The sequence below is a fragment of the Macrobrachium nipponense genome, chromosome 32, assembly GCF_015104395.2.
Source record: "Macrobrachium nipponense isolate FS-2020 chromosome 32, ASM1510439v2, whole genome shotgun sequence".
Lineage (NCBI taxonomy): Eukaryota > Metazoa > Arthropoda > Malacostraca > Decapoda > Palaemonidae > Macrobrachium > Macrobrachium nipponense.
This window is the reverse complement of record NC_061094.1, coordinates 61173703-61186202: the sequence shown is the minus strand read 5'-3', so window position 1 is coordinate 61186202 and position 12500 is coordinate 61173703. Positions and strand designations below refer to the sequence as shown.

Genomic DNA, 12500 nt, shown 5'->3' with positions numbered 1-12500 from the left:
TAAAAACGTCTATAGGTCTACAAGGAAAAAATATTATTTCTACAAGCGTCTATAGGTCTACAAGGAAAAAATATTATTTCTACAAGCGTCTATAGGTCTATAAGGAAAAAATATTACTTCTACAAGCGTCTATAGGTCTATGAGGAAAAAATATTACTTCTACAAACGTCTATAGGTCTATAAGGAAAAAATATTACTTCTACATGCGTCTATAGGTCTACAAGGAAAAAATATTATTTCTACAAGCGTCTATAGGTCTATAAGGGAAAAAGGGATTATTTACTACAAGCGTCTATAGGTCTATAAGGAAAAATATTACTTCTACAGCGTCTATAGGTCTTATAAGAAAAAATATTATTTCTACAAGCGTCTATAGGTCTATAAGGAAAAATATTACTTCTACAAGCGTCTATAGGTCTATAAGGAAAAATATTACTTCTACAAGCGTCTATAGGTCTAAAAGGAAAAAATAATTCTACAAGCGTCTATAGGTCTACAAGGATAAAATATTTTCTACAAGCGTCTAAAGGTCTATAAGGATGAAATATTATTTCTACAAGCGTCTAAAGGTCTATAAGGATAAAATATTACTTCTACAAGCGTCTATAGGTCTTTAAGGAAAAAATATTACTTCTATAAGCGTCTATAGGTCTATAAGGAAAAATATTTTTCTTACTTCTACAAGCGTCTAATCGGTCTATAAGGAAAAAATAAAAAAATATATTTCTACAAGCGTCTATAGGTCTATAAGGAAAAATATTACTTCTACAAGCGTCTATAGGTCTATAAGGAAAAAATATTATTTCTACAAGCGTCTATAGGTCTATAAGGAAAAATATTACTTCTACAAGCGTCTATAGGTCTATAAGGAAAAAATATTACTTCTACAAGCGTCTATAGGTCTAAAAGGAAAAAATAATTCTACACAAAGCGTCTATAGGTCTACAAGGATAAAATACTTTTCACAAGCGTCTAAAGGCGGTCTATAAGGTATGGAAATAAAATTATTTCTACAGCGTCTCTAAAGGTCTATAAGGAAGATATACTTAAGGCTACAAGCGTCTATAGGTCTTTAAGGAAAAAATATTACTTCTATAAGCGTCTATAGGTCTATAAGGAAAAAATATTACTTCTACAAGCGTCTATAGGTCTATAAGGAAAAAATATTATTTCTACAAGCGTCTATAGATCTACAAGGAAAAAATATTATTTCTACAAGCGTCTATAGGTCTACAAGGAAAAAATATTATTTCTATAAGCGTCTATAGGTCTACAAGGAAAAAATATTATTTCTACAAGCGTCTATATGTCTACAAGGAAAAAAATATTATTTTTACAAGCGCCTAAAGGTCTATAAGGAAAAAATATCATTTATGTTGTTATTCGCGTTGTAGTTTTAAGGTTACGATGAACCTGTTCCAATTAGTAAAACGCACACCTGTATAGCTTAACCTCTGACAGGTCTAGCGTCTTTAGGCCTATATGGCAAAATATTGTTTCTGTTGTTGTTATTGTTGTAGTGTAAGGTTATCATAAATCTAGTCTAACTGGTTATAAGGTATTTCTATTCATCACGGTTTCAGCTAAACTCCTAACGCCTTGAAAATGCAACCCGCCATCTCATCTCTTTTAAGAAATGAAGAGATCTTCCCTGAACAATATGGCAATTCCACATCTCTCTCTCTCTCTCTCTCTCTCTCTCTCTCTCTCTCTCTCTCTCCTGAGTGTCATATCCTTAGCCGATAAGCGATAAGAACAAGAGACGTCTTTGTCGATCACGATACGAAATTAGAGACGCTTCTCAGTATATGCCGGTGTTTCCGATACCTGGGTTCTCAAGAGGGGGGCAGAAGAGTGGCTACCGCTACATATTTCATTTAATAAAATCAAACGTTTCTGCGGCATTTTACGTCTAATTGAGCGAGTAAATAAGTTGCAAATGGCTTTTTCTTTACTGTCTGTTAAATGTTTACCTTATAAGAAGTCAAAAGCTTGAAAAAAAGCGAGAAATTAAGGAAATAATCGCGATGTGGCAACTTTACCCGGTTGCCCGTATCGGGCGAAAATGATGCTCAACCATTCTCTTTACAAAAGAGATGAGGCACCTTCGCCTTTCACTTAGACCCTGACGAACGCGCGCACGTACACACACACACACACCTTTAAACCCGCCTTTTTTTTAACCAATCACCGTAAAATTCTCGTAAAAGTAAACGGAAAAACAACCGATTTAAAGGAAACCATTCGACCTACGTAGAGGATACAATCGGCTCAAGCCGTTTCAACCGAAAAACGAAACAACGTTGTTCGTCCGTTCAGGTCAATCTGGCGCCTCGGATGCAAATCTGGTACAATCCCAGACTACCTTCCTCACGTGGCTCTCTCTGACTGTCCGTTTCATTTTTGTTTGTACGTGCGACTTGCGCGCCGACTACCTTGACATTAACGAGGTCTGACGGACGATGATGTAGCCTTGTCGCCTTGGCTTTTAGTCAGAGGTGTGTAAACACAAATGACGGGCTTTTTTTTTTTTTTTTTTTTTTTTTTTTTTTTTTTTTTTTTTTTTTTTTTCCAGAGGTTTTGTGTAAATAAACTATGGGGCCTTGTTATTGTTTTTCGATACTGATAGTCTATTAGTCTATTGTTTTATTCCTAAGAGAGCTTTAGACTTATCTTACGGTGTTCTGAGATAAGGTTAGTTCCAGCTATGTTACAAAAATAGTTTGATATCTCTGGTTTTCAAATAATCTCTGGTTACAAACATTAATATATTATAATATATATATATATATATATATATATATATAATCTATATGAATATATATATATATATATATAAATATATATATATATATATATATATAATTTATGCATATGGTTACGTAAAAATAAAAATGATTTCAGTCCTATTACGTTTTTAAGCCTAAAAAGGAAACAATACGCAAAGCCTTTAAATCACCTCACAGTTCTACACGACTTCTAAGCTCACTCCGCGGCAATTTCAATATTCAAAAATGCAAATCATTAAGCAGAACTACGACAGTTTAAAATAAAAATTAAAAAAAAAAGAAGCACCGACGCCCGTATTAGGCCAAACTCAAGCCAACTTCCTCCGCGGCGGCGTCTTCCTAACCTCGTCAAATCAAAGAAACAAAATGAGTCATCCGCGGCTGAGCGGGTTCTGTTGTACACTAACACACGCGACGTTCGGTGGTGTGTCCATTCTCAAGGTAACAGAGAGGCAGAGTCGTGCTTGCCCGCTCGATCTGTTTTTATCACACATAAATCTTGGCTACATGTCCTACAGGCCGCGGTAGAGGCCTCTACAGGTCCTCCTACAGGTTGCATTCAGTTTTGGGTGGTTGAAATCACTCCGCCCGAAACGGTCGTGGGACGCTGTTGTGTATAATAGATGACGCTGTGATTTGAAAGAGACGGGTGCGTTTTTTACGAGAGAAAGCATGATTTATTTATTTTTTATCTTTCTTGCCACAATGAATGTTAACCTTCTCTCTCTCTCTCTCTCTCTCTCTCTTCTCTCTCTCTCTCTCTCTCTCTCATGGGCGCCAGTAAAATGTAATATATAGTTATAAAGTATTTCTAGGAATTGTTTTATATTGTCTGCAGAGCCAACTTCCTCGTCTCCAGGACTGGGTGTGTTTGTGATGGCGACCTCACCTGTTCCGCTCTTTAGGCCGACATTACTCGCCTTTCTCTTGCGTAACACAGGCGAGCAAAGATCCGCCGTTTAAAGACGCGGAACTTGTTACTTCGCATGCAGGCGGGGCAGTCGTATAAACACGTGGATAGATAAACGCACACACACATATATATACATATGTATACGAGCACCTGCGTACTATTGGAGAACGCGTCTTTATGGGATTTTAAAAGATCTACGACCTTTAATACATAGCAGCACCCACAGAATACGAAAAAGATTAGGCACATAGATACGAAATACATACATCAAATATGCTTCATATATATTTATTTATGTATATAATTAAGCATAGAATCTATATTCTCAACTAAAATATAGTAGATCAACGCAACTAACCTTTTACCTTTATTAAAAGTATTTTCAATTTAGGCCTATATTTTTTTAGAACCATTTCCCTTATAAAGATCCTGACTTGGAACGAAAAGATAAAGGAAAAATAAATATAAATAAAGGTGATGAGAGAGAGAGAGAGAGAGAGAGAGAGAGAGGTGGCATTCCTAAGGGTAATGTCACCATTATCTCCGAGGCAGGCCCTACTACTTTGTCAGTCTGTATGACGTCATTCGTAATGGGAGGAACAGTAGGCCTAAATTAAGATAACTCTGATAAGAATACTAAAAATTAATCATCGGTGAATTTTTTTAAGTTTTTATAGTTTTTGGTATTTAGTTTACTGTTATATTTTGGTATAATAAATTAGCTTTGCTATATTCTTATACTTTTAGGCTTATTTTATATAAATCTCTACTCTCTTATTAATATAATAATAATAATAATAATAATAATAATAATAATAATAATAATAATAATAATAATAATAATAATAATAATAATATCTATGGTCTTCATCTTGACAGGAAGCCAAGTTATTATCTAAAGAGATTGTATATACATACATAACATACATACCTACATACATATACATTACATATATACATAACATATATATATATATAGATTATTATATATAATATATATATATGATATCTATATATCATATTATATATATATATATATATATATATACATATAATATATATATATATATTATATATATATATATATATATATGAAACATTTAACATTTGCGCAGTTGTTAGAATCATTAATCTACGCATAAAATCTTTATAATAAACAATATAAAAATATATGGAACTGCAAATCTAGTTTTCAATTTCATTAGTGTTTGCCACCTTTAAACATCAGATACGTACCATTTAAATTATACATATGTTGATAAATGCCCCAATATCGTATATTTCATCAGAAAAAAGACATAGGCACAGCATCATTTAAATTATATATTACGAAGGTAGTCAATGACAAAAGCCTACGGGATGTGCACATATGATTTAACTTATTGGGATCTCTTGTTAGCCTTCATTATCAATTATTTCTATAATATATATAATATATATTAGTATATATATATATATATATATTATGAATATATATTAGATATATATATATTATATACACACTTCTGTACTAGATTTACACGACTTTCATTAAGTCATTGTTACTTATATTTACCCATGTAAGTTGACAATGTAAGCGCAAAAAGAAAATTTATTAATTACTCTATAAAAATATCATTTCATTCCTAGTTCTGTTTTTACTTGACGCGTAAATTTTTTGTAAAGGTAATTTTTCTGGAAAAATTATTCTTAGTGACCAAAAGTTGCTCATTAAAACGGAAACGATATAAATGATACAGATAAATAATTGTAATTCATAATCAAACTGGGATGAAACATTGAAATAAAAATGCCAAAATGGCTAAATAAAGAGATAAAACGAGTATTTATCATTATTATTCAGAAGGTAAACCCGTTTTCATATGGAACAAGACCACCACAGGGGCCATTGACTTAAAATTTAAGTTTCCAAAGAATATGGAGCTCATCTGAAACAAGTTACATAATATAATAAAAATGCAGAGAGAAGAGATAAGTTATTACAAAAATAATATAAAGCCATATATTCATTGACAAAAATATGAATGAGAAAATCCACATGTTAATTGATAAAAATATGAATAAATGAGTAAATGCATATATTAATTGATAAAAATATGAATAAGTGAGTAAATGCATATATTAATTGATAAAAATATGAATAAATGAGTAAATCCATATATTAATTGATAAAAATATGAATAAATGAGTAAATGCATATACTAATTGATAAAAATAGAATAGTGAGTAAAGCATATATTAATTGATAAATATGAATAGTGAGTAAATGCATATATAATTGATAAAAATATATAAATGAGTATCATTATAATTATAAAAATATGAATAAATGAGAAATCATATACTTAAGATAAAATAGAATAATGAGTAAATCCATATAGTAATTGTAAAAATATGAATAAATGAGTAAATCCATATGTTAATTGATAAAAATATGAATAAATGAGTAAATCCATATGTTAATTGATAAAAATATGAATAAATGAGTAAATCCATATGTTAATTGATAAAAATATGAATAAATGAGTAAATCCATATGTTAATTGATAAAAATATGAATAAATGAGTAAATGAAGCATAAAGGGGAAAAATTTTCAATCTGATGAGTGAAAAAAAAAACTCCGTAACCGGCTGTTGACATCATCCCTCAAAGAGGGAACATTCCCCCCCCCCCAAAAAAAAAAAAATCTAAAGAAATCTTTATTATCCCTTACAACAATCTCTCTAACCCACCTGCACACTGACTTTGCAACCAAGGGAAAGGGGTGGATGGATGGGTGGCGGTGTGGGGGTGTGGGGGTTCGCACGACCAAGGTGGGTTGGGGGGAAGGGGGGAGGGAGGGATGGTTTGGCTTGCACGGCGCTAATAATGCGAAAATGGTCTTCTGTGTTGTCACTTGAAACGCGAAAGGTCAATTGTAGCATCTCTTGGAAACAGAGTAAAGTAGAGGAGAGAGAGAGAGAGAGAGAGAGAGAGAGAGAGAGAGAGAGAGAGAGAGAGAGAGAGAGAGAGAGAGAGAGAATTTGGATTTTTCGCTGCTTGCGTGTGGCCTTTTGTCGAGACGCGATTTCACGGCATAAATGTATATTGTGATATCGCGTTTGTAGTGTTCCTTAATTAACGTGAATAAACAATGTTTATTCTCTCTCTCTCCCTCTCTCTCTCTCTTCTGCTTTCTGATGTCATGTCGTATTCCGATTTGCCGATATGTTAAGATATAGGTCTACATACTGCGCTTGTACAGGTTTGTCCATTTAGACGTATAGGTCTATGTAGATGCTGTGCCTGTAAAGATTGGTCAATATATGCGTGTCTGTCTATTCGTCTTTCCTTACGTCGTTGATACTGATTGTCGTAACGCCTGTTTCGATATCAAGTCAATCAATCAATCAATTTCACCCAAATACAGTTCTTAAAAGTTAAACAGCATGTATGCCTAATCTGTCAGTTAATCTTTAGTTTCAGAGGACAGTCCTCACTGATGCTCTGACATACTTTCACAACTTTGACTTTTATACAATTTGGAATTCCAAGAACAACTTCAGCTTATCCCTTTGGCCTGGCAGAGAGAGAGAGAGAGAGAGAGAGAGAGAGAGAGAGAGAGAGGGGGGGGGGGGGGGGGGGGAAGGCTCCGCCCCCATTTGGCAAGCCCCGCCTCTTTGCGCCGACTTGTATATAAGCCCGCGGAGCGATTCTGTGTCAGAATCAGCCAAGATAAGCCAGGGTGTACACCTACAGTGATCGTGGTGTTTATAACTTAACGGACTTTAGCCGAGAGCCATATAAGGCCAAGTGGTTTTTTTTTTATTCTTTCTTTCGGAAACTTGTATTGTGAAGGCCTTGATATATCAGTGACCTTGCAAGGATATCCAAGCGTTCGTTCGTGCAAATAAGTAAGTAGTGAGTTTTTTCTTTTCGTGTGGAATTGTATTTGAAAGTAAAATTGAGCAATTATAGATTTAATTTCTTTTAAATTGTGAAAATTTCAATTTCATGGTTTCAACATTTAAAAGGTCCCAATATCTGTATCAGTGATGTTCAACTGTTTCATTTTAATATGAAGAGATAAGAAACTTAGACTTGTTCATTTCAAGGTAAAAGTTATTCATTTCATGTCTTGGATTACACTGTCATTCATTTTGGAATGCATCATTCACTTATGAATGCAATAACTGTCACAAAATTTATCATTTCTGACCTTTCTTCATATGCCATCATTGGTTAATTGTGAATGGGACAATTAAAGATGAAATCATAACCTGAAAATAAATATTTTGAACAATTATATATTTTCCTCTCTCTCTCTCTCTCTCTCTCTCTCTCCTATGAATCTTAGGAAATGCACAATTGTCTAGGCATACAGTATAAAGGGTATTACTAAAATGTAGCTTGTTTCATCTTTGAATTTTGACGTAAACTAAAAGGTCATGACATAATTTGACCTGAGAGTATTAACATCTTTTTTTTTTTAACCTTATCTTAACCTCATTCTCTCCTTGTTCCAGGTCGAGAACCTCGTCTATGGGTAATACAGTACAGAAGCTGCGAACTCGTCTAGTGATGGAGAGGGCACAAGCCGCCGCAGTAGCTGCAGGCCACCACCACGGGCTAGTCCCGTCGCAGTCCGTCTTCTACCCAGAGCGCAGCCGAAGCCCCGACGGCCGCAAGTCTTCCACGGGCTCCTCCAGCGACGCCTCATGGACCAGCGCCCAGGACGACCCCTTGGACGCTGCCCTGCAGTCTCTGGACGACCTGCACGACCCCGACGGCGCGTTGAGCGACTTGCTCGCCCGCACGGGAGAGGACGACTTCATGAAGGCCGTCCTGTCCTTCTGTTCCTACATGGACGGCAGGATGGACACCCTCGACAACTCGAAGATCTACGACGAGTTCCGCTCCTACACGATGATGGCCGAGCCGGCCAAGGTGGAAGTTGCCTGAGAGGGAGAGATGTCATAGCAGTTGTCGTGTTCAACGCTTTCTATATATTTATCTACAAGCTTGGAAGAGCGCGCGAAGATAAGATGTAAGAAGATATCGCCGCCCCCGCCCCCTCCCGGCCCGCGGTTCTCCGGAAGTAGCAGTGCCCTTCCTTGTATAAATTTAAGTCGTCGTTTCGCCGCCGCCCTGCCCAGCCACCCCTTCAGCGTCCGTTATGCACAGAGCATCGTGGAAGCAGGACGCAACTTTTTCCACCGGAAGTGGAAAAAAAAAGAAAAGGATTGCCTCGGTCGCTCACCCGCCTGCAAGAGATTGTCTTTCGATCAGGACAATCCCGACCAACCGTCCACTCACTCTCCCCCCTTCTCCCATCTCCAGTCATGCAACCCCCTCCCTCACCTCCAGACCAACCAACCAACCAACCGACTAAACCAAACTCCTCGCAGAAACACGCACACGTAGGCATGCAGCTATTCCTTGTGAACATTTCGATGCTTCGTTGTCACAGACGCACGCACACACACACACATGGATGGTCGCTGCTGCCGTCATGCTTGATGAGGCTGCACCAGCAACAGGTCGCAGCCCCCCACCCTCCCCCCCTTCTCGCGGGATCTCGTGACCACAGCGTGTTCATGAGATCATCCCCACCACAAGTACTATAACTAACGTTCTGCTTCCTACGAGTCGCCCGTTAGCCGAAGACAGAAGTCCTCTTGTTTGGGGAAGAATCTCTTCTACGAGGAGGTGAAGAAGAAGAAGAAGGACGGAGAAATGTGGGTAAAGGAATAAAGGAAGTCTGGTGCTGTTGTCTGGACAGCGAGGCGCCTGACCACTGCCATCATTAATAGCCCCCACTGAGAGAGAGAGAGAGAGAGAGAGAGAGATTGGGAGAGAGAGGGAGACCATCTTTGGCGCCTCTATCTCTCTTCCGCATGGAAATGCCAAACAAGGGGTTAGATAGGAGAGAGAGAGAGAGAGAGGGAGTACTTCTTTCTGAGGGATGAGTCACCCCAGCTAGCATTAGACCTTTCACTTGCAACGCAATCGTTTGTTTGATGAGGAAAACAAAGGAGTGAAAACGATGATGATGATGATGATGTTCCTTTCCCTTTTTGTAGAGTTTGTCAAAGCCTCGTCAAATTTCCAACTTCCGTCGATCTTAGCTTTAAAAGTGGTATACAGATTATTTTATTAATATTACATGGAGGATATCTCTCAGAGAGGCTGAATGTATGAATATTATGTTTTATCAAAAAAACGTTCAGAATTCATATTAAAATGTTTTCAAATTCAGATCAGATTGTAAGTTTAATGTCCAATTGAAGGTTCATTCAATATTCCACTTGTACTATTTTTCATTTTCGTTTATATTGAAGCTATTTGTTGTATTTTGTAAATACTTTAGTTTTAAGAGTCGCTACAGATCTCTATATTCGGTAAGCCTTAAAGGCTGTTGCTTTGATGTCACTGAGAAAAACAGGATGCTGTTTTTTTATATGTGCCAAATGTGCGAATCTAGCGTTGCCATTAAAAAAAATTGTAATTAATGAGGGGAAAATTTTTTTTATTCATTGGGTCATTTTAAATTTTCAGCCAAAAGTTCAATTAGGGTTAAAAAAAAAACTTATCCAAACAGCTATACATTGGTATTGTTTCTTAAGTTTTCAGCCCAAAATTCCTATGTTTTCAAAAGCAAAATTTGTATTGTTTCTCATTTCTTAATGGCAATGTCTATTAACTTCTATTTACGAAGCTATTACTCCTCTGTTCGTACGCTTATAACAGAGGGAGAAAATAGATTTTAAAAAAATACTGTGATAAACATAATGTGTTTTGGCTACTGCTTACCTTCAGATCTTGTGTTTTGCATTGTTTATGGAGAATTTGAAGGGGTTGCTGCCAAAACACGTGAAATTATGTAATATATATGTATATATATTATATATATATATAATTAATGCCCATTTTGAAGGTTAATTCAAATACTGATCACATTTCTATTTTGAAAGTTAATGAGCAAATTCTTCAATATACTCTTTTTAATATCGATACGAAATTCACATTTTGGTTCAATAGCAAATTCAGATAATAATTCATCATATATTTTCATGTTATTTAATTTCATTGTATTTATTACGTCCCAATTTGCAAAACACAAAAAAGCTACATTGTGATGAAGAATATCGTAAAAAAAAATTCTATTTATGGTATATTCAATTTGTCATGACTTTTTCTAATGTCAATATATGTAAGTTTATTGTTCCCAAAGACAATTTGTTTTGTATAAAGACTGTTGTATTTATATTAAATCCTATTTTTCTATCTTACAATTATGTTTTCGTTATGAAATGACCCTATACCTTCTTATGTTTCTCTGAACTGAAGTAGAAAATCAAACCAATTTCCTGACTGGAACTTGGAACAAGTACTTTCGTAGTATATTCTACATTTTCAAGTTCAGACTAAGTAAAAACATAGTTTAATATAAAAGAGCAAGGTTAATTATGGAAATTTTGACACTGATTCGAAGTCAAATAAAAATAGAAAAATCAACAGGATACATCTAAAGCAAGGTATGAATCCAATGACAAAGCAATAAAAAAAAAAAACTTCAAAAACAGGAACTATTTGCAACTACACCCTGACAACACAGATTCAAAGATGATGTCATCTCCAGATACAAAACACTTTAATCAGGGTACAGGATTTTGTATCCCAGCAATGATGCAGCCAAGGTTTAGCTGCTAAGCAACTGCTGGAAGCAGTCGCAGAAGGGCAGAATTGATTGACCCTTTAATATGAAAAAAATAAATAAATAACAAAGAGGCAACTTGGCAAGGGGACTGAATGCTTGGATATGTGTATCTTAGTCTAGTACTACAACTTGGTAAGCCAAATTACTACTGCTGCAACTCTTTACCAATAGTACTACTCGAAGCAAGTAGATACATATTAATAGTACTACTCAAAACGAGTAGTGCTACTCGAAGCAAGTAGAAACATGAATAGTACTACTCGAAGCAAGTAGATACACGTCAGTACTACTCGAATCGAGTAAATAATCAATAGCAGATATATATATATATACATATATATGTATATATTATATATATATATATATATATATATATATATATATATATATATATATATATATATATATATCTCATAGTGCTACTCGAAGCGTGAAAATATGTTTGTGATAAAAGAGGCTGTGTGGTTCTATCGCTAGTAATAGGGACTAACTCGGCTTTGATACCAATGGTAACTTTGCAAAATGGTAGTTTCTAGTTAATATAAAGTTTCATTAGCGAGAGAGAGAGAGAGAGAGAGAATATGCCGTGAAATCTTGGAGGAAAATCTAACTTTATTTTCTGAGATTCAAATTGGATACAATGAAGCTCAATTTTTATTAACTGGTAAAATAGTTCTATAATATATATTATATTATATATATATATATATATATATATATATATATAGAAAGAGAGAGAGGAGAGAGAGAGAGAGAGAGAGTATGGTTGACAAGAATGTTGGAAGAAAACCGAACAGGTTATCAACTTCCTCACCTATAGAAACCACAGTATCGTAGGAAATTCCTCTCCTTTAAAAGAAAGAAAAAAAGAGAGAGACGGTACCGTTAAGAAGAAGGAACAAAAACCTTATCTGAATGAAACAAACAATCTTGAATTCCGAGAGGAACCGACAGTTAGCTCCTGAATATTATCGTGGGAAACTGGATATTAGCAGTTGCGTCGGCCGTTTGTTATTGTCGAGAAAGTGAAGATCGGTTGCCTTCTTGCCCTTATCGAGGACGCCTGTCCATTGGCACAGCCTGGTGGTACAAGTACCA

At 35.5% G+C, this 12500-nt stretch overlaps 1 protein-coding gene and 1 long non-coding RNA gene across 4 annotated transcripts in view; one reads left to right on the top strand and one right to left on the bottom strand.

Moving 5' to 3' along the window:
* LOC135207544 (uncharacterized) overlaps nucleotides 1-12500 on the bottom strand; it is a 153770-nt gene that overhangs the window by 109125 nt on the left and 32145 nt on the right. The window lies entirely within an intron of this gene.
* Nucleotides 7392-10977, top strand: LOC135207541 (uncharacterized). Its single transcript, XM_064239364.1, has 2 exons — nucleotides 7392-7596; nucleotides 8209-10977. Exon 2 carries the CDS (start codon nucleotides 8225-8227, stop codon nucleotides 8642-8644), a length of 420 nt encoding a protein of 139 aa, XP_064095434.1. The 5' UTR covers nucleotides 7392-7596; nucleotides 8209-8224; the 3' UTR covers nucleotides 8645-10977.